Here is a 23,683-nt window from a genome sequence, read left to right as displayed (position 1 = left end):
AAACATTATGCAAGTATTTCTGTGTAATGTGTGTCCAGAGATGAGATTCACTCACTCTATTTATATTGAATAATGTCTCTTTTAATATCCTTTCTATTGTTTATCGTCAGTTGTCAAAAAGTGATCAAAAAGTAAAAATAAACGTCAAATCAAATCCCGTTGCACGGATGAGCTGCTGTGCAGCTTCTCTCTCATTAATGTGCAATGTGCACATTTAACTGCAAACGCTTGCAGAACTGCTGCTGGTACTCTTAAAGAGACAGTACCATTTTAGTGCTTGTTATACATATAAATGTAAATACTTATAAATTGTACAAAGTAAGCATGTAAACGAGACGTAACAAAATGTAGTAAGTGTAATATATGTGTAAATATTTAAAGGGGCAGTCCTACATTATTAAATATTTTAACTTCAACAAATACTGTAAATGTTGAAGAATTTAACAAATAGGCTGCATTTGATAAATACCTGTGCAAAGCCCTGCCCCGTAAACCTAATGCTGTTGTCATTTTTTTTTTGTGTGTGTGTGTGTGTGTGTGTGTGTGTGTGAATATTTTGTTAACCCTCCTATTGTGTTCAGAATCTACAAACACCTTTTGCAATCGCTGGTCAGTTTTGACCCGGTGGAATTCAAGTTTCTAAATCATTCATAACCCAATGGTTTTCATCTAAAACTATATTGTAAGTCCTTAATAGGTTCTTAACTGTTCATACATGTAAAAAGATGAATATTTTTGGCATGTTAACTGACAAATATAAAAGTTATTATTAAGCCATTTGTTTAGAATTAATAAATGTAGAAATTCTTTGACATTTTAAAATGTACATTAACTACAGAAAAACCAGTGTGGTACATGTGAATGCATCTTTTTTAATCAACATTTCTGTGAAATTGAATATACTGTTTATATTAACATCTAATGTAAGAATTACTAGTAATTTGAATAAATTTCCTATTACTCATAACTGCTCAATACAACTTGGTGGTCAAAAGTTATGAAACCAATGTATTCTTTTTCAACTAAACTTCATCAAAACAACTGTACAACTCAAGTATACAACATTAATACTTCTTTACTATGTTTTTAAGCTAAATCTATTCTATTTACTTGCATGAACTGTTGAATGTTAGTGTGTGAGTATACTGTAAGCTGGTTCGACATCAGATGGCTGCAGAGTAAAATGTGGACAATTTCCTCTTTCAAGCCCTATTTAGACTAATGTGTGCATGAACTTTAGTACTCGCCACACCCCCTTTAGACAGTAGCACCTTTGATTTAGTTTATTTGTTATGTTTGTTACATCTGTCATGTCTGTTTTGTACAGGAATTTGTGTATATGACTGTATGTGTGTGTGTGTTCATGATTGTAAACAAGATGCAGTCCCAGTGAGAGACAAAAAAGTAAGTGAGAGAGTATGGGAAGGAGGCTTAATGTAAGTGAAGTGTTTATAAGAAAAAATATCATTCATAGATGTACAAAATATCTTGTATAAAGCCACAATTGATGCCATGCAGTTGAATGCAAAATTGATGGTTATATATCTCTTAAACGATGTTATTACAAAATCTGAAAAATATATATTATGTGTATTTTGTTAGTCTTGACAAAGTTACAAAGTTTGGGTCCCTTACTAAAAACTATGTGCTATTTACAAATTATTATCTACCTCTCTTGGCTCAAAAATGACCCGAAGACAATAGGAGGGTTAAAAATGTGTATGAAGTGTCAAACAGTGAAAACAGCTTGTATCATATTCTAAATTCAATTTCATGACATCATATAAATTGATAGAAGGTAAAAATTAAAAAAGCTAAAATGTGATTTAAATGATAAAGCGAAATATGAAATGAAATATACATTCTCGCATACTATATCGCGTTAAGTCATATATATATATATATATATATATATATATATATATATATATATATATATATGTATATGTGTGTGAAGATGCCCCCCTCCTGGTTTTCTTAATACAGTATCTCTTCAGTTGCATTATGCTTACATGTCATCAAAAGTCTGGCAAATAAAAATAAAAATTTCTAGCCAGTAGCAGTGTTTTTTTTTCTTTTTTTTTTCAATGTGTCTGTTGAGTGTTGAAATCGATCTTTGGATTTAAGAATCAATATCGAGATTGTTCAAATGAACATCGCAATGCATTGTTGGAACATCGATGTTTTTACCTAGCCCTAACTAACAGTGTTTAAAGTTGTTGGTCTTTTAGTGAAATGAAACGGAATCAGTCCCAGAAGTGGTTCAAGAATGTGACCCGCAGGACAGTTAGAGTGACACCTGAGATGGACAGAAAGACATTAACTGATTCTTCTGCCCACCTGCAGTCAGTTGACCTGTTTGTAAGTGAAGAAATCTCTAGAAAGCCTGAGTTTCTCACAGTGAATGCCCAGCACTACTATGGGGATACATGTGGAAGACAGAGAACCTTCTACATGGAACAATGCTTTTGAATATGGGCCAGTATGGGAATGGTTTTACTTGGACTCAGTACAAGACTAATGGTTCTCAAATGGTCTGTTGTGACTCAAAAACAGGTCTTTTCTAACAAGGTCACGGACGTGCAACTAAGCATTTAATTGTGTATAATTAGGATGGCAAAGTCAATAGGCTTATCAACTTTTAAAAGGGAGAAGAAAACACTTCCCATATCTTTTGTTGTTGAAGTAAGTCAAAGGCTGTTCATCCAATCAAACCCAATGGTATTTTGGTGCAAATTCACCTGTCACTTGGAAATATACTTCTACATTAGTTAGCACAGTGTTTCATGTGTTTGGTTGGTAAATCAGACTTCTGCTGTTGTTTATGCATTTACAAAATTACCAGTTTTCCACCTCAGTTTATGCCATGTTAATAATTTAACATATTGTTGGGTCTGTGCAATTCATGGTCATTTTAATACAGTTTTGGGTGTTTCTTCAAGGGTGGATTTTTATTAAAACAAACAGATTTCTTGTTATATGAAGGTCTATAAAAAACGAAATTGGAGACTTTATACCAGGCCATCATCATTTACTTTTGGTGCTTTTCAAATGCCTTTTATGTACAGATTTTACTGTTTTAGACTTGTCCCAGACCCAGAGTTTTGATATTAAACTATGTAAAATGTATTATAAATATACAAATTATTTAATGTAATACTTAATGTTTGACCTATAGTGGTCATGTGACCGTAGGACTGTTCTACGGCCAGTCAGAGTGGAGACAGACATCTGTATCACGTCTTAGCTGTAGTAAACATGAGAGTTTGCCTGTTAGAGATATGTATTATCCGTAATGTCCAGACTGCTTGAATGTGTCCTCCACTGGAAGAGTTTATTTGACAGTTTTTGGTGGGGGACGCTGTTGCCTTCTGGCCATGAGCTGAAGTTACCCCATATGACTCTCAGAAGACCTATAGGGTACTCAACTGGTGCTCTGTTTAATCTATTACAACTTGGGTTGGGTTATTCTCAGCTGAATGATATCACGTCATTCTTTATGCAGGTTTAGTTGGCCGAGCTTCACTGATAACAATGTTGGAGGGATATAAAAACCGGTTGGTGTTGAGGGTTGATACACATCCCAAGAAGAGACATCGATGATGTAATGGTGATTGTTGGTTGTATCTTATGGGGCGTTCATGCTTACATCACAGGTTTGTTTACAGTTTGTCATATTGCAAACCAATATTAAACATTTAAGGATTAGTTCATCCAAATATGAACATTTTGCCATCAAGTCATTCCAAACCCGTATGACTTTCTTTTTTCTTCTAAAGTAACTAGGCGCTGGAAAATGGTCCTACATTTTTACCAATAAACCTTCAGAGTGTGATGACACTTTAAATGAATGACTGTGTACATTGTGGTTCATTCCTGCCTGTTTTCAGAAAGCTCTACCCAACCACATGCTTCACTGACTTGATTTCAGCTCACCAAGCATGCATGAATGGACTTACCCACTTTTGCCCACAGAGTACCATCAGAACCAGTACAGCTATATTTACCAAACCGTGAAAAGCGGTATTGTCCGTGATGTTATGTAATATTTGGAGTAGAGTGTGATGTTTTGAAAAATTCTCCTTTATTTTGTTGTCCTCTCTCTTCAGGTTTCAATGTCATAGCACTGAGTGACGCCGACAACGCAGGATTATCCAAAACAAACCTCACCTCATCGCTTTCAAGAGTTTGGTAAGATCTAAGGTACACAAGTTTGAATTAGGACTGGGCAATAGAGCTGTTCATCTTGTAGTCCAAAAACCTGGAAGAGAATTCGTCATGGGTCCCCTCTGGATTTTCCTATGGGTTTCTATAATGGCGTTTTTGAACCTATGACTTTAAATAAGTTCTGTGTTAAACATTAATTGATGAAATGTGGACGTTTTGTTCTACAACATAAATTACACAATTTCATGCCTCAAACTTGAATTTTGAAGCCTTATTAAATTACATACTTAAAAAAACAAAACAAAAAAAAAACAGCTTCTTCAAAATTCACGTTTGAGGCATGGAAGTGTGTAATTTATGTTTACGTCAAGCAATGTTTACCTCAGACCTTATTTAAGTCATAAGTTCAAAAACCATGTTATAAGAACCCATGGTGAATTAGACTTCCGGGTTCGCCTACAAATTGATGTCACGGCTGAACAGCTCTATATAGCTTAAATATTATTTATTTTATATTATATATTTATAATATAATGTGTGTGTGTGTGTGTGTGTGTGTGTGTGTGTGTGTGTGTGTATATATATATATATATACAGGTGCATCTCAATAAATTAGAATGTCGTGGAAAAGTTCATTTATTTCAGTAATTCAACTCAAATTGTGAAACTCGTGTATTAAATAAATTCAATGCACACAGACTGAAGTAGTTTAAGTCTTTGGTTCTTTTAATTGTGATGATTTTGGCTCACATTTAACAAAAACCCACCAATTCACTATCTCAAAAAATTAGAATATGGTAACATGCCAATCAGCTAATCATCTCAAAACACCTGCAAAGGTTTCCTGAGCCTTCAAAATGGTCTCTCAGTTTGGTTCACTAGGCTACACAATCATGGGGAAGACTGCTGATCTGACAGTTGTCCAGAAGACAATCATTGACACCCTTCACAAGGAGGGTAAGCCACAAACATTCATTGCCAAAGAAGCTGGCTGTTCACAGAGTGCTGTATCCAAGCATGTTAACAGAAAGTTGAGTGGAAGGAAAAAATGTGGAAGAAAAAGATGCACAACCAACCAAGAGAACCTCAGCCTTATGATTGTCAAGCAAAATCGATTCAAGAATTTGGGTGAACTTCACAAGGAATGGACTGAGGCTGGGGTCAAGGCATCAAGAGCCACCACACACAGACATGTCAAGGAATTTGGCTACAGTTGTCGTATTCCTCTTGTTAAGCCACTCCTGAACCACAGACAACGTCATAGGCGTCTTACCTGGGCTAAGGAGAAGAAGAACTGGACTGTTGCCCAGTGGTCCAAAGTCCTCTTTTCAGATGAGAGCAAGTTTTGTATTTCATTTGGAAACCAAGGTCCTAGAGTCTGGAGGAAGGGTGGAGAAGCTCATAGCCCAAGTTGCTTGAAGTCCAGTGTTAAGTTTCCACAGTCTGTGATGATTTGAGGTGCAATGTCATCTGCTGGTGTTGGTCCATTGTGTTTTTTGAAAACCAAAGTCACTGCACCCGTTTACCAAGAAATTTTGGAGCACTTCATGCTTCCTTCTGCTGACCAGCTTTTTAAAGATGCTGATTTCATTTTCCAGCAGGATTTGGCACCTGCCCACACTGCCAAAAGCACCAAAAGTTGGTTAAATGACCATGGTGTTGGTGTGCTTGACTGGCCAGCAAACTCACCAGACTTGAACCCCATAGAGAATCTATGGGGTATTGTCAAGAGGAAAAGGAGAAACAAGAGACCAAAAAATGCAGATGAGCTGAAGGCCACTGTCAAAGAAACCTGGGCTTCCATACCACCTCAGCAGTGCCACAAACTGATCACCTCCATGCCACGCCGAATTGAGGCAGTAATTAAAGCAAAAGGAGCCCCTACCAAGTATTGAGTACATATACAGTAAATGAACATACTTTCCAGAAGGCCAACAATTCACTAAAAATGTTTTTTTTTATTGGTCTTATGATGTATTCTAATTTTTTGAGATAGTGAATTGGTGGGTTTTTGTTAAACGTGAGCCAAAATCATCACAATTAAAAGAACCAAAGACTTAAACTACTTCAGTCTGTGTGCATTGAATTTATTTAATACACGAGTTTCACAATTTGAGTTGAATTACTGAAATAAATGAACTTTTCCACGACATTCTAATTTATTGAGATGCACCTGTATATATATATATATATATATATATATATTTCAAAAATTTTGACTGGTAGTGTGTGTGTGTGTTTGTGTATGTGTGTGTATATATATATATATAATATATGTATATTATACACACACACACACACTACCAGTCAAAATTTTTGAAACACTTACTCATTCTTTATTATTATTTTTTTTCACATTTTAGAATAATAGTAAAGTCATTAAAACTATGGAATAACATAAATGGAACTATGGGAATTACAGTATGTTGTGACTAAACAAAATCCAAAATAAATCAAAACTGTGTTATATTTTAGCATCTTCATAGTAGTCACCCTTTGCCTAGAATTTGCAGACATGTACGCTTGACATTTTCTCAAACAACTTCTTGAGGTATCACCCTGGGATGCTTTTTAAACAGTATTGAAGGAGTTCCAATCTATGTTGGGTACATATTGGCTGCTTTTCTTTATTATTTGGTCTTTTGAAGTCATCAATTTAAAAAAAAAAAAGTTTTTTTTTTTTTTATTTAATTTTTAGTTTTATAATGAAATAAATTAATATGGTGGCACAATTATATTTTTGTCTACAAAACTAATTTAAGACATTTAAGCATACGCCTTCAGATCAAAATTTTTTTACGATCATGAGAAACATTTCAGGCAAGTGTTTCAAAACATTTGACCGGTAGTGTGTGTGTGTGTGTGTGTGTGTGTGTATATATATATATATATATATATATATATATATATATATATATATATATATATATATATACCCTTGAATGTTTGGCCTTGTTACAGACACACAAGGTGACACACACAGGTTTAAATGGCAATTAAAGGTTAATTTCCCACACCTGTGGCTTTTTAAATTGCAATTAGTGTCTGTGTATAAATAGTCAATGAGTTTGTTAGCTCTCACGTGGATGCACTGAGCAGGCTAGATACTGAGACATGGGGAGCAGAAAAGAACTGTCAAAAGACCTGCGTAACAAGGTAAAGGAACTTTATAAAGATGGAAAAGGATATAAAAAGATATCCAAAGCCTTGAAAATGCCAGTCAGTACTGTTCAATCACTTATTAAGAAGTGGAAAATTCAGGGATCTCTTGATACCAAGCCAAGGTCAGGTAGACCAAGAAAGATTTCAGCCACAACTGCCAGAAGAATTGTTCGGGATACAGAGAAAAACCCACAGGTAACCTCAGGAGAAATACAGGCTGCTCTGGAAAAAGACGGTGTGGTTGTTTCAAGGAGCACAATATGACGAAATTTGAACAAAAATGAGCTGCATAGTCGAGTTGCCAGAAAGAAGCCTTTACTGTGCCAATGCCACAAAACAGCCCGGTTACAATATGCCCGACAACACCTTGACACGCCTCAAAGCTTGTGGCACACTGTAATTTGGAGTGACGAGAACAAAATAGAGCTTTATGGTCACAACAATAAGTGCTATGTTTGGAGAGGGGTCAACAAGTATTTTCCACTTCTTAATAAGTGATTGAACAATACTGACTGGCATTTTCAAGGCTTTGGATATCTTTTTATATCCTTTTCCATCTTTATAAAGTTCCATTACCTTGTTACGCAGGTCTTTTGACAGTTCTTTTCTGCTCCCCATGGCTCAGTATCTAGCCTGCTCAGTGCATCCATGTGAGAGCTAACAAACTCATTGACTATTTATACACAGACACTAATTGCAATTTAAAAAGCCACAGGTGTGGGAAATTAACCTTTAATTGCCATTTAAACCTGTGTGTGTCACCTTGTGTGTCTGTAACAAGGCCAAACATTCAAAGGTATGTAAACTTGTATATGTGTATATGTATATGTGTGTGTGTGTGTGTGTTATAATATTTTATAAAGATTGTATAATATGTATACATGTATGTATAATATTTATTAAATAATATATATATTTGTCATCAAAATGCTGAAAATTATCAAGATATATCTCAGTATTTATGTATTTGCGCTGAAAAAGCTTAAAATAGCAATAACGACAATAAATAATGATAAAAAGCTATATTTACCTATGTATTTTTACTGCTTTTAACATTTTAAGACATATAAAATGTCACAAAGACTTCCGTGAAGACGCAAATTTATTGTTGAATCAGTGTTTTGAATTTATTCATTGAAATGTGCAGTTTGAACTGATTCATGGAAACGAACCAAACGTAACAACTCTAATGGCATTTTTGCTACTGAACTTACACGATACATGCCACTGATGAGGGACTGCTGCTAGGTTGTTGGAGTTCTCCCTGTTGAATGTCTGTCGACGTGCCACTCAAGGTTCAAATAATTTCAACTTTGAACTAGGGCTGCAACTAACGATTATTTTGATAATCAACTAATCTAACGATTATTAGAACGATTATTCGACTATCCATCGATTATTGCTCTTATAGACTATTAATCTTGTGCCATGAGTTAAAAGGTTGTATTAAACGTGAATACAACAATAAAGAGGACACAGTCATCTTTTAAAAATACCTCTAAATGACATTCACTGAATTACAAGGAAAGAAATTACTTGGATTTTTATTCAATTTAATTCATTAAAAAATTCACTGCAAAAATTCCTATAATTATCTAGTGTTTTTGTCTTGTTTTCCATTTAAAATAATGTATGATAGAAACATATAAGATATTTAGACTTGCTTTCAGAATGAATCTTGAATATAAGTGTATTTTTTTCACTTGTTCATATTTCTGCCAGAGCAGTAGACAAAATAATCTTGTGTTCAATAAATATTCTTTGAAAGCAAGTCTAAATATCTTATATGTTGCTTCTCAGGTAAATTGATATTGTTTTGAGGATTTGATATTTTAAAATATGAAATATTATATTCAACATTCTCTAACAGTTTTTCTTCTGCAGTATAGCTACTAAAGTAAATGTACGCAAGGAGTTTTAGATATTTATATTGGAAAACAAACCAAAAAAGACAAACCAATAACCATTTTTTTTATTATTATTGTTATTTTTTTTTTTGCATTGTATAATGGGCTAAGACTACACTCTCTCACCTTTTCATTCACTTCGATCCATCTTTAACTCACAAAAAAACAAACTCTCTCTTCTTAACAGAGCAGCGTATCGTGGATTTTCTTAACGATAAGATACACACCGTGATACATATATTATGATTCACTACGCCGTGAGCCATCACGTTAAAATCTAGCTGCAGCGAGCGCACGCGAAGGACGAGGATCTCCCCACGAGAGGGTTTATCAGCCAGTAGAAGTTTGAAACTCTCTCGCTCTGTTTTACACACGACCTTTCGAAGTGTAAGGTAAGTATAATTATGTGGGCAATGTAAGCGCTAAAAGCAGAACAAGTGTTTGGAATGGTATACTACCATACTACTTTTTCTGCCACACATTGAAAAGAGAGAAGCAGTAAGAGTAGTATGGGTAGTATGCCATTTAGAACTCGTCCATTCTCTGCAGCACTTTTAATGTTGAGATTAAACTGTGAACGGCACTTGACGCTGGCGTTGACACTCCGACGTGAATCATTTGAATGTGGAGGATGAGAGTTTAAGAGATTGAATGTGCATTACAATGAATACGCAACCTATGGGCACTAGTTCTTTATATGAGTCAACCTCCCAATTAGACTTTGGGAAACATTTAATGTTACATTAATTGGTGCTATTTTAGTGCATTTCCATCTTTATACTGTGTAAGGTTTTGTTCGAAAAATGTTGTTAAAATGTTGTTTACATATTGTTTTGTTGTCTTTCCTTAGAAGGAACTAAATTCATTTTGACAGGAAAAGAAGTATATCTGGAGTCAAATTTCAGTACATTCATAATCTACAATTAATCATGATTTACTCTGAAAAATCGTGATTAATCGTGATTAAATATTTTAATAATTGACTGCGCTAATATATATATATATACATACATACATACATACACACACCGATCAGCCACAACATTAAAACCACCTGCCTAAAATGGTGTGTAGGTCCCCCTCGTGTCGCTAAAACAGCGCCAACCATTTTAACCACAATTGTACAGAGCGGTTATCTGAGTTACCATAGACTTTGTCAGTTCGAACCAGTCTGGCCATTCTTTGTTGACCTCTCTCATCAACAAGGCATTTACGTCCACAGAACTGCTGCTCACTGAATGTTTTTTGTTTTTGGCACCATTCTGAGTAAATTCTAGAGACTGTTGTGTGTGAAAATCCCAGAAATACTCAAACCAACCCATCTGGCATCAACAATCATGCCATGCCCCAAATCACTGAGATTAAATTTTTCCCCCCATTCTGATGGTTGATGTGAATATTAACTGAAGCTCCTGACCCGTATCTGAATTATTTTATGCACTGCTGCCACATGATTGGCTGATTAGATAATCGCATGAATGATTGTTGGTGCCAGATGGGCAATAAAGTAAATAAAGACTGACAAAGTCTACGATAACTCAAATAACCGTTCTGTACAATTGTGGGGAGAAGAATATAATATCAGAATGCTATTCTGAGATGCGGTTTGACGCTGTTTTAGTGGCACGAGGGGGACCTACACAATATTAGGCAGGTGGTTTTAATGTTGTGGCTGATCGGTGTGTGTATATATACATAAACAGTGCATTCAGAAAGTCTTCAGACCCCTTCATTTTTTTTCACATTTTGTTATGTTGCAGCCTTATGCTAAAATGCTTTAAATTGTTGTATTTTTCACATCAATCTACACTCAATACCCCATAATGACGAAGCAAAAAAGATTTCTGGTAACTTAAAAAGAAAAAACTGAAATATCACATTAACATAAGTATTCTTTGCTATGACACTTGAAATTTAGCTCTGGTGCATCCCATTTCTCTGGATCATCTTTGCGATGTTTCTACACTTTGATTGGAGTCCACCTGTGGCAAATTCAACTAATTGGACATGATTTGTAAAGGCACACACCTGTCTATATAAGTTATCACAGCTACCAAGCCATGAGGTCAAAGGAACTGCCTGCAGAGCTCAGAGACAGGATTGTGTTGAGGCACAGATCTGGGGAAGGCTACAAAAAATGTTCGACTGCATTGAAGGTTCCCAAGAGCGCAGTGGCCTCCATAATTCTTAAATGGAAGAAGTTTGGAACAACCAGGACTCTTCCTAGAGCTGACCGCCCGGCCAAACTGAGCAATCGGGGGAGAAGTGCCTTGGCAAGAGAGGTGGCCAAGAACCCGACGGTCACTCTGGTTGAGCTCCAGAGATCATGTGTGGAGATGGGAGAAACTTGCAGAAGGACAACCATCACTGCAACACTCCACTGATTTGGGCTTTATGGCAGAGTGGCCAGACAGAAGCCCCTCCTCAGTGAAAGACACATAAAAAAAAAAACACCTGAAGGACTCTCAAACTGTGAGAAACAAGATTCTCTGGTCTGATGAAATGAAGATTAAAGTGTTCGGCCTCAATTCCAAGCATCATGTCTGGAGGAAATCAGCACCGCTCATCACTTGCGCAATACCATCTCAATGGTGAAGCATGGTGGTGGTAGCATCATGCCGTGGGGGTGTTTTTCAGCGGCAGGGACTGGGGGACTGGTCAGGGTTGAAGGAAAGCTGAATGCAGCAAAATACAGAGACATCCTTAATAAAAACCTGGTCCAGAGCGCTCAGGACCTCAGACTGGGCCAAAGGTTCATCTTCCAACAGAACAATGACCCTAAGCACACAGCCAAGACAACGCAAGAGTGGCTTAGAGACAACTCTGTGAATGTCCTTGAGTGACCCAGCCAGAGCCCGGACTTGAACCCAATCGAACATCTCTGGAGAGACCTGAAAATGGCTGTCCACCAACGGTCCCCATCCAACCTGACAGAACTCAAGAGAATCTGCTGAGAAGAATGGCAGAAAGTCCCAAAATCCAGGTGTGCAAAGCTTGTCGCATCATATCCAAAAAGACTTGAGGCTGTAATCGCTGCCAAAGGTGCTTCAACTAAGTACTGAGTTAAGGGTCTGAATACTTATGTCAATGTGATTTTTCTTTTTAATAAATTTGCAAAGTTATCAAAAATCTGGTTTTTGCTTTGTCATTGTGGAGTGTGGAGTGTAGATTGATCATAAGGCTGCAACATAACAAAATGTGTAAAAAAAATCAAGGGGTCTGAATACTTTCTGAATAATGCACTGTATATTGCCAAGTTAAAAGGAAAGGGTTAGTGTTGACAATTCCTAACCGTTTTTTCTCTTACAATTGTCCTCTTTTGTTTTTTGTTTTGTTTCATACAGACTGAAGTCATTGGAAAGCAGTGAACTAATCGTAGAAGACACGCCAGTATTGCACCCACACCCCTTCACCGGGGCTATGGTAAAAACACACCATCAAAATCTCTCTCTTTTCCTCTGCTTTACTCTCAACCTGTGTTTCAAATGCTGAATCGGAAACTGCCCATTGATTTCTCAGGCTTTTAATCAGCTGACATAAGCGCTCCGAGAGTGTCAAAGTCCCAACTGGATTGCTGTTTCAGCAGGAATCAATTCTCTCTTTAGACAGACAAACAGGAATTGAATAGATTCTTGTATGTGAATGTCATCAGTGTGTGTGGCTTATTATAAAACAGATAGTGCCAGCTGTAAAATCTTCTTGGATGAGCTATGTTTGAAATTGTTTTAAAATAGCAGATGCAGTGGCAAGAAAAAATATGTGAATCCTTTGTAATTACCTGCATTTAAGTATGTCTTAAAATCTGGTTTCATCTTCATCTAAGTAACAATATTAAACAAACACAATCTATTTTAACTAAAAACACACAAATGTATGTATTGTTCTTGTACATATTGAATACATAATTCAAACATTCACAGTGTAAGTTGGAAAAAGTGTTTGAACCTCTAGGCTAATGACGTCAACAAAAGCATCCAATTAATAAAACGAGATTGGAGGTGTGGGTTAGAGCTACTTTGACTTATAAAAAGCACGCAAACATTTTGAGTTTGCCATTAACAAGGAGCATCTGCTGACGTGGACTATGCCTCACAAAAAAGAGATCTCAGAAGACGTACGGTCAAGAACTGCTGATTTGCACAAAGCTGGAATTTAGTACTATGGCTACTCTCCCTAGAAGTGGCCGTCCAGTCAACATGACTCAATGAGGTAAAAAAGAACCGTAGAGTGACAGCTTAAGACTTGAAAGAATCACTGGAACTGGTTAACATCTTTGTTCATGAGTCTACTATATGGAAAACATTAAACAGGCATGCACAAAGGGAGCCGCTGCTTTCCAACAGAAACATTGCTGCGTGCCTGAAGTTTGCCAGAGACCACCTTGATACTCCACAACACTACTGCGAAAATGTTTTGTAGACTGATGAAACTAAGGTTGAATTGTTAGGGAAGAACACACAGCACTACATATGGTGTAAAAAGGGCACCACATACCAACATGAAAACATCATCCCTACGGTGGAGGGAGCATCATGATTTGAGGCTGATTTGCTGCTTCGGGGTCTGGACCGATTGCCATTATCAAGGGAAAAATTAATTCCCAAGTTTATCAAGATATCCTACAGGATAATGTCAGGGTGGCTGTGTGCCAGCTGAAGCTCAGTAGAAGTTGGGTGATGCAGCAGGACAATGACCCTAAACATTGAAGTAAATCCACTACAGAATGGGTTCAAAAAAAGAAAATACACCCCATCCCAGTCAGAGTCCAATAGAAATGCTGTGGAATGACCTCTGGCCGTTCACACCAGACATCCTAAGAATATGGCTGATCTGAAGCAGTTCTGTAAGGAAGAATGGTCCACAATTCCTTCTAAATATTGTGCAGGTCTAATTCGCTGCTACCGGAAACGCTTGGTTGAGGTTATTGCTGCCCGAAGGAGGATCGAACATTTAATAAGTCCAAGGGTTAACTTACTTTTTCCAACCTACACTGTGAATGTTTGGATGATGTATTCAATACAGTGATAAGTGTGTTATTTGTTACAGATTATGTTTTTTAATTATTGTAACTTAGATCAAACCAAATTTTAAGACAAATTTATACATGAATCCAGGTATTTCTAAACGGTTCACATACTTTTTCTTGCCACTGTATATGTGCACCTGTGGCCACACATTAAATTAATTCTATATTAATGCATCTTAGATGTTTCTTGACAGTCTTACTCAGTGGAAGAATTGTTTATTGCGTTTATTGTTATTAACTAATTGAATTATTTATTGGATGTTGGTGTGTTTTATTATATTGTTGTGAATCTCACTAAACCCGTCAAAAACAAGTCCAGGTCATATTTCACCCCCAAATCTGCAAAAACTCTATTGTAAAGGCAGTTGTTGCACTGCTTTTAATTCATGCTTATTCAAATAAAAAAACAATGTATTAGATGATTAAAATCTCGTTATGTAACAGCAATTTTTATGCAAAATATAATTTATTGGTTTTCTTTCTAATTTCTTGCCTCATTTTCTTACTTGTTAAAGTATGTTAGTCTGTGCTGACAGTTTAATGAATGCCTCTAGTCATTATGTGTGAATGCTGATGGATGGGTTTGTTTACACATTCCTGATGAGTTATGTGTATTATTGTTTGTTTGTTATTCTGTCCATCTGTGCCCTATAATTCTCTGTCTGGTTCAGTGCCTGTGCCCATAATGGATTGTCCCTGGCCCGGCCCCTCTAGTGTGTTCACTGAGCTGTACTGATGCCCATTGTCAGCACTACACACAGACAGGCATGCTGCAGATATAGCAAACACACACACTACGTCTGCTATCTGTTACCTCACAGTTTCATAGACCGTCTCTATCTTTTCACATACTGGGCCTCATGTAGACAGTCTGGTCACGTGGAGTGGGTGTTGTCGCTATAAACGTAAGCACACAGTTTGTATGAAAATTTTACGCATGTGATTTGCCTAATATTTTAGCCAGACCAATTATTAAGAAAACGTATAAAACTACAGATTTACTGTCTCTTGCAGAAACGCTGGGTCTCTTGAGGATGTTTGGCACAGTCAGTCGTGATGCATCGCAATGAATTGAATCATGAGTTATGTATCTTTATGTTTATTGTATTGTGAGGTCGTTGACGGTACCCAGCCCTATTAAATTGTATTTTATTCTAAATATAGGCATCGGCCAGTCAGCCTTCTAGATAACGGCATCAGACATTGAAAAACCCATAATCTTGTGACTGTTTAAGGCCCTGATATACTTCCGTCTAGAGAAGTTCGTCTTCGTTACGCCGGGTTCACACAACCTCCGTGAGTGGGGCGTGAGCGATGCGTTTTCGTTTCGGCGCCCATATTAACAGATGACTACTTTTACACCGCAAGCGTGAGTCACGAGGTGACGCGTGTCAGAAGCGTCTGTGAGCGGATAGTTTCGGCGTTGAGCCTATTTTTGCTGCACGGCTCACGCTGAGCTCAGCGGCTCTGGGTGCAACACTAAAATAATCAGGATATTATTGTAAAGACAAAAGCAAATCAAAATCATCCAAACCGAACCTATAGTACACTACAATTGATATGTCTACCTGCACGTAAACTAAATAAAATAACTTGATAAAGGAAAGAATTAATAAACTGCCGGACCTTTTGCTATTCTGTGTAAATAGGTGTACACAACATTAACCAATCACAACCAAGTGTGCTGATAAAGATGCAGTGCACGCGACTGCCCACTGTTGTCCTTGAAGCAGCAATAACCTCAGCTTATTATGACCTTAACCTCAGCTTACTATGACCTTTTTAAAGAAAAAATTTGGCATAGGACCCCCATAGATAACTTTATTTTCTGTGCAGAGCCGCTGCTGTTTCTCGCCGAAGAGACGTGGCCAGTGTGAACGTCCAATGCGACCGCCACGCTCACGCCACACTCACGGAGGATGTGGGAAACCAGCGTTATTCGTTCAGGGGTAAAAAGAAGTTTGAAACGGCCGAGTAACGGTATACTGTATGCGAACATTTAGACACCCGTTGCGCCACTGTGGGAGGTGTTTAGAAGTACATTTAATATGAGGATGCTCAGTAAAACCTTAACTAATGTGACATTGTGTTATCAATGACTTTATGCCTCATTCTATGAGTAGAATTCACATGAAGTCAGTAAAAGATGTTTTAACCACTCGATGATGATTGAAAGTAATATATGTGCCATAGGTAATGTCTAATTTGTCTTACTATAATGCAGTATAATGGCCATAATATGCGCCGATTACACTCTGTTATTGTAATGTTGATGTGTTCATGTTGAGTACTGACTGAACAACATAAACAAAGTAGTAGGTGGAGATTTAGGTCGAACGTATTGATGACGTAAATCAATGACTGTAAGAAGGTGTTTAGCAGCCGGTTAGAAGTTTTCCTAAAAATTCTTTCAGGCGAGCTGTTACGAACAACCAAAACAAACTCAAAAACACTTTCTTTTTGGGCAGATTTGGTTTTAAATGACATCACACCAGTTCTTCGATTTCGTATGATATACATCGGGGCCTTTACAGTGATATTAAATTGGTCACCATTCAGCATGGATTTCAGATTTCTTTACTGAGGCACCTGGTTTGTACACATAACCACAGCTCTTCTATGCATTTCCAATCCCATGCTGTCATAGTTTGACTGACACAACCAGATCGTTTCATCCTGAAGACACCTGTATTTGAGCTAGAGGACTTGCTCTCTCTCACAGAGTCTTTCCTATTTGTGGAACCGGAGTCCAAACATTCTTTACCACTGTGAACGTTCAAGGCTACCGCTGGGCCGTAGCCTCTCATTCCTGCATACAGAAATTAATGGAATGACTTGCTGTATGTCCAGCACACCGGAGCTCTGAGACTGTTGGCGGGTCCAAAACATGTTGAAGGATCTTAACACACTGACACATTTAGACACCGTATTCATTGTATTCAAGATACTTGGGTGTAAACAGATTTCTTATAATGGTGATTTCCATCGCCAGTGTGCTATCTAAAGGGCAAATTCAGAAAATTGGAAAGTAGACCATAAACACAATTTAATTAAAAATGGATGTTTGTATACTTATTCTGTTGATCATAGATTCAAATGATGGAGAAGAACTTTATAACAAGGCAAATAAATGGACAAGTGGTGTAGTCAAGCACACTTTTTGCTTGTTAAAGAGTTAATTTAGCCATACACATTTGATTTACCATAACCAAGTGCCCTAAGGTGCCTATATGTAAAGCCAGAAAACTGTATCCAGTTACAGGAGTGCCAGTTATATCTGAATAGTGGACCTTAGAACAGGAAGATGTAGAAAATACTTACTTTGTTATTACAACTGTTTTGTTGCTCTGAACCCAAACCAAAAATTGTATTGGTATAGGAAATGCTGTGACAGCTCTGTATTTAGTTTAGCATATATTTAATCACTGGTTTAGACATGAACAATGCTATATTGCATTAACTCTTTGGCTTTTGTTCCCCTGGGAGTGATAAAACTGGCAAATGCCTTAGTACACTTAGTACAATATGTTTTGTATTTGATAAACAGGCTGTCAAACACTTGTAGTAGCAGCAGATGGTAAATTATGTGTAGCTCATGAAAACATGTCCAGGTCACACTTACACAAAGTGTATAAATCTAATTCTCGATTATACTCGATGATAAATGGCTGTATTGCAGTAAAAAGTGTAATGCTATGATTTATAAAATATAAAGGAACATAAACTAAAGGCAGTACAACAAATACTACCATGATGTAGAAATACTTCTATCAAATTTGAAATACAATTTAAATATATATATATATATATATATATATATATACACACACACACACACAGTTGTGCTCAAAAGTTTGAATACCCTGGCAGAAATTGTGAAATTTTGGCATTGATTTTGAAAATATAACTGATCATGTCTTTTATTTAAGGATAGTGATCATATGAAGCCATTTATTATCACATAGTTGTTTGGCTCCTTTTTAAATAATAATGGTAACAGAAATCACCCAAATGGCCCTGATCAAAAGTTTACATACCCTTGAATGTTTGGCCTTGTTACAGACACACAAGGTGACACACACAGGTTTAAATGGCAATTAAAGGTTAATTTCCCACACCTGTGGCTTTTAAAATTGCAATTAGTGTCTGTGATTTAGTTCAACTCATTATGAGTCAAACAACTATGTGATAATAAATGGCTTCATATGATCACTATCCTTAAATAAAAGACATGATCAGTCATATTTTCAAAATCAATGCCAAAATTTCACAATTTCTGCCAGGGTATGCAAACTTTTGAGCACAACTGTATATATATTTACACACTACCGGTCAAAAGTTTTGAAACACTTGACTGAAATGTTTCACATGATCTTAAAAATTTTTTTATCTGAAGGCGTATGCTTAAATGTTTGAAATTAGTTTTGTAGACAAAAATATAATTGTGCCACCATATTAATTTATTTTATTATAAAACTAAAATTTAATAATAAAAAGAAGGTTTGAAATTGATGATTTTGACCAATAATAAAGAAAAGCAGCTAATAAGTGCCCAACATAGATGGGAACTCCTTCAATACTGTTTAAAAAGCATCCCAGGGTGATACCTCAAGAAGTTGGTTAAGAAAATGTCAAGAGTACATTTCTGAAAATTCTAGGCAAAGGGTGACTACTTCAAAGATGCTAAAATATAACACAGTTATAAGTTTTGCCCTACAGTAATGACAATTTGAGGGGGAAATGTGCTTAATTTTCATGAATGAATAATCCTAAAAAATAGCCTTTTAATTTTCTGTTGGCAAAATATATGATTACTTTCTTTTGATTTTGGGGTGAAAGTTGATGTTCTTGATAGGTTTTGTGAGATTTACTCCACTGGTAATGGTTGTTGGTGTAAAATTGCATCATGCATGTGTATCAGTGATCATGTGTAATGCTTGTTGTGTTTGGCAGGAGGTGGAGGGGCAGCAGAGTCTGGAGTGCATCCAAGCCAATCAGATCTTCCCTTGGAAGCCCCCCGTCCTGGAGGAAGAAGATCTGCAGGTAAGATCGGATCAAGACCACGATCCTCAGTATGCTCTGCTTGAGCTGAAGTGTCATCATTAATACAACTATTAGAGCTGTCAGAATTAACACGTTAACAAATGCGAATAATTAAAGTTTGCTGCATTAATTTTTCTTAATTGCGATTAACATATTTACAGTTAATACAACATAAACCAGCATAAACACTTGTTTGGAGGGCAGAACCTTTGTAATGTGTCCGCCCTGAGAAAGGACCTCTTAACACTACTTGATGTACAAAGCAAGCCCATATGGGACTCGTGATAGAAATTAAGTATTTTTCAGCCTATATAAGGCACTTTTTAATTACCACAGAAGCACATTAAGTCTTAACTATCGTCAAAACACAGAATGAGATGTTTTTGTCTGCAAGCGCTTTTCATGTGGTGTTCAAAGTGGTGCCTGACACTGGCGTTGACGCTCTAACGTGAATCATGTATGCAGCTTCACGATTGCTGTCAGAAAGCGGATAGCCACAGTCCGGCTGATTGATATTGTGGAGGATAAAAGTTTAAGAGATTTAATGCCCATTTCAATGAATATGCAACCTATGTGGGCACTAGTTCTTTCAATTACTTCCACGTATGGCACTTTTCCACAGCACGTTACAGTTCGTCTCGACTCTAATCGCTTTACTTTTCTGAGCTTGCTTTTCCACTTCAGTTTAGTGCCGCCTCAACGTGGGTGGGATTATAGGCTGATCGTCATAGTTGCGCCGCCTCTACTGCCGTGACATCATCTTAAACGTGACACAAACATTACTGACCATAAACAGTAACACGACCGCTAGCTGTTAGCTACTAGCTCATTGTGCTGCATAAAGCAGTTGTTGCATGGTGATTTTACACAAGTGTAGCAGTTAAATTGGCCTGGTTGTTTTAGAAGCAAGCTTTCCAGTAGCTGGTCAACTAAATAAAGTGAAGCTTTCAAGCAGAATATAGAGATAATGTAACAAAACGTACCATCCTCCATCGTGGACTCCAACAACGCCATGGCCGAGTCTAGGGCACTCTCCCTCCCATTGCTCACCGGTCTATTGCCATAGATAGTGAACCATTTCCATTTGGTCGAACCACTTCCACTTTCTTCTGTTTGAACCACTCCGGCTGTTGTGGTCCTTGATGGTTTTGTAGTCACTTAAGTTTTTTAACTTTTCCCAATGCTGTTGGTAGGTCCGGTGGTAGCCATGTGCGGCCAACAGCCGAGACGCTTCCTGAAAGACTTTTTCATTTCGCGTCATTTCGTTCATCACTAACGAGAGGATTGCCTGCACCTCATTCATTGACCATGGCGTGGTTTTGTGCACAGCTATTTCTTTTTACAATTCGAAAGTCGTGTGAACAAGTGATACTGCTATCGTTGTTGCTAACTTTAAAACTAGCGGGTTGATGTCCCGTGTCGCAAATCCAGTGACGCTGGTAGTGACGATTCTCTCTGACCAATCAGTGATCTGCAGGGTTTTGACGTCACATTTAGTATCGGCTCGGCTCGGCTTGCTTGGAACCTCGACCGAGGTGGTACCCAAAAAATTACCAGGTACTATCCACAGTGGAAAACCCCCAAAAAGCGAGCAGAGCAGAGTCGAGTCGAGTTGTACCATGCAGTGGAAAAGCCCCACTAGATTTTGGGAAACATTTAATGTTACTTGAATTGGTGCTATTTTAGTGCATTTCTATCTTTATAATGTGGAAGGCTTTGTTTAAAAATGTTAAATCATTATATTGTAACATATTGTTTTGTTTTCTTTCCTAAGATGAAATATATACATTTTGACTGGTAAAGAAGTATATATGGTGTTAAATTTCAGCATTTTCAAAATCTGCGATTAATCGCGATTTAACTATTAAAAAAAAAAAAAAAAGCAATTTAATCACAATAAAAATACAATTAATTGACTAACAGCACTAAACACTTATTTGTTTCTGTCCATGGGGGGAAACCTGGACTCTCTTCCGAAACCTTGTGAGCTGTCTACCTAGGGAACATTTGTAGGCACTGTGGTCAGGGCTGCCCAGCAAAGTGCTCCAAAAATAGAAACTAAATAATTGACAGATTTTTTTTTGTCACGCCTGTATCTGGTTAGAACTTGCATAGGTACTTCTACATAAGCAGTAGACAGTGGAGGACCTTACTAGGTTTTGAAACGGAGTCATAGTTCTCAGCACCCCTAAAAGGATGACATATGAAGAGTATTTTACTGTTCTCTCTAGTTTCTGATATTAACAAATGTCTCTTTTTTAAAGCATCTTTAAGTATGACCAAATAATTAAAATGGTTTTAGATGTAGATGATTGGTATATGTGTGTGGGTGCACCTGTCTAAAAAATAATGCTGTTGTAGGTGCCCTTCCCAGAGCTGCATGGAGAATGTACGAAGTACGTGGGCCGGGCGGAGGATGCTATCATCGCAATGTCCAGCTACCGCCTGCACATCAAGTTCAAAGAGTCAGTCGTTAATGTGAGTTTATGATCCTTGACAATTCTTTAAAGCATTTATGTGTACATTTACTGTTTTGGCACACACTTTTATAATCAGATCTACTGTTACTTGAACTAGAAAATGTAATTTTTTTAATTGAGTTCAGTTGGTAGCTAAGGATACGAGTCAGGAAAACAAACTTTTAAAGAGCTGTTGTTGCCAAAGTTTTCCGAACACAAATGTATGAGCTCTTTGTCCTTTGCAGAGTATGCTGAAAGCAACTTGGCAGAGATAATGACAGAATGCAATGAACGATTTACTTCTCAAAGTAACTGAAGTGCTGAATTCACCATACGTAAACAGATCGTCTGCATCAGTCTGTGTTTTCTGCATTACAGAAATCATAATGTCCTACAGCAATCAGCTTTGCAGAGTTTCTTGAGAGTTTCTTGAAGTGGACTGTGATCTTTTTTGCTGTAGTGGGTGTATGCTGTAATGTATGATGGATAACCAGTCCAGTGGTCACTGAAAAACGTTTATGTGGCACATTGAACGCTGCTAAATTTAGAGGTCATAGATAGGGGTGGGCGATATGACCAAAATCTTATATCATGATATGAGTAATTTTATATCACGATAACGATATTTATCATGATATAGTAAAAGTTTTCTGGAAAATAAAAACAATTTGTATATATTAAATAACTTCAGTCAGTGAATTAAATACTTAATTAAAAACTACTTCCTCTTTATTTGGAACAAGACAAACAATGTCAAAGTAATTAAATAAATAAATGTATTACATTTTAAACTTGTTTTCAAAAATCAAAATGCAAAATATAACAGTATGCCTCATTTCAGTTTAAAATCTTGTCGACCAATATTATTATTACTATAAAATTTGCTCAAGAAATACGACAAAGAAAATTAGTATCACTACTTGCAAAATAAATCAATAAATAAACAAATACATGACCAAATTAATGCGGAGTTCATCTTTTGGTTTTCATTCTTTTGCATGCTTCATTTTGAGGTGGTAATACAGCTTCTATTACGAGTAGGCTAATTATTTACAGTTTGCAGATTACATTTTTCTGCTAATGTGTCGGCTTGTGAATCTACACCACAGATGTCGCACCTGTTTTAATAACAAGCTCTTCTTCATTTTCTTGACCTGTTTGGGAGTCGTCCCATTCTGTGGAGATTTCTTTCTCCATTTGGGGTTTTCTTGGGTCAAAAGTGATTATGTAGTGCGAGTGACCCTGCTCTGAGCTCTCCTTTCTCTGGCACAAAAACATCGGACAGCCTGCTGGACTCGCGTGCACTTCAGAGCTCCAGAGACAGCACGCACCACATTCTTGCGAAACGTTCGCATGTCAAGTGAGAAGAATATTTCGCGCTTTTAAAGCGCCAAACGCACGATGAAGGTCATTAAATTTGCTTGGGTGGCCGCAGAAAATTTTTCAAAACCCTGACCATGTTTCATCAATTCTCTCAGTCTCACGAGAAGCCCTACACACTCATAGATAAGCCCACGCTGCGCACATGGATATTTACATATCGCGATAGACACAATATAGCAACATCTCTGTCGATTGGCACTTTATATCGTCGCCACGATATAAATCGTCATATGGCCCAGCCCTAGTCACAGATTATGATGAGGGTATTTGGGGACAGCAAGCCACTGTTACATCAGCCACTCTTGTCAGTGACCAGTGGCTGCCGTCACTCTGTGTGTTTGTGTGCATCGAACAGATCTGTCTTAGCTCTTTGCTTTCACTGTTTTTTTTCCCAAGCCTGTTGCCATGGTTGCAGTGGCTTTTGGATTGGGTTCGTCCACCCCTAAGCTTTCCACATTGCACTATATTAAGGTTCTCGCTACGTTTAATTAATCAGCCCTACTATACTTCTCTACCCCTTAAAGACCAGTAGGCAC

At 37.2% G+C, this 23,683-nt stretch overlaps 1 protein-coding gene across 3 annotated transcripts in view; it reads left to right on the top strand.

Annotated features, from left to right (window-relative positions):
• LOC127414522 (myotubularin-related protein 3-like) overlaps positions 1 to 23,683 on the top strand; it is a 61,052-nt gene that overhangs the window by 6,000 nt on the left and 31,369 nt on the right. For 2 of the 3 annotated variants that reach the window (XM_051652593.1, XM_051652595.1), the window contains exons 2-5: positions 4,110 to 4,191; positions 12,581 to 12,659; positions 19,216 to 19,305; positions 21,667 to 21,783. In XM_051652593.1, coding sequence (XP_051508553.1) covers positions 12,657 to 12,659; positions 19,216 to 19,305; positions 21,667 to 21,783 — 210 coding nt within the window. In that variant the 5' untranslated portion in view covers positions 4,110 to 4,191; positions 12,581 to 12,656. Of the gene's footprint in view, positions 1 to 3,505; positions 3,657 to 4,109; positions 4,192 to 12,580; positions 12,660 to 19,215; positions 19,306 to 21,666; positions 21,784 to 23,683 lie in introns of all 3 variants that reach the window. The other variant, XM_051652594.1, reaches the window with a different exon arrangement.

This window comes from Myxocyprinus asiaticus, chromosome 24 (assembly GCF_019703515.2).
Source record: "Myxocyprinus asiaticus isolate MX2 ecotype Aquarium Trade chromosome 24, UBuf_Myxa_2, whole genome shotgun sequence".
NCBI lineage: Eukaryota > Metazoa > Chordata > Actinopteri > Cypriniformes > Catostomidae > Myxocyprinus > Myxocyprinus asiaticus.
Note: the sequence above shows the minus strand (reverse complement) of the source record. Positions and strands in the feature narration are given on the sequence as shown.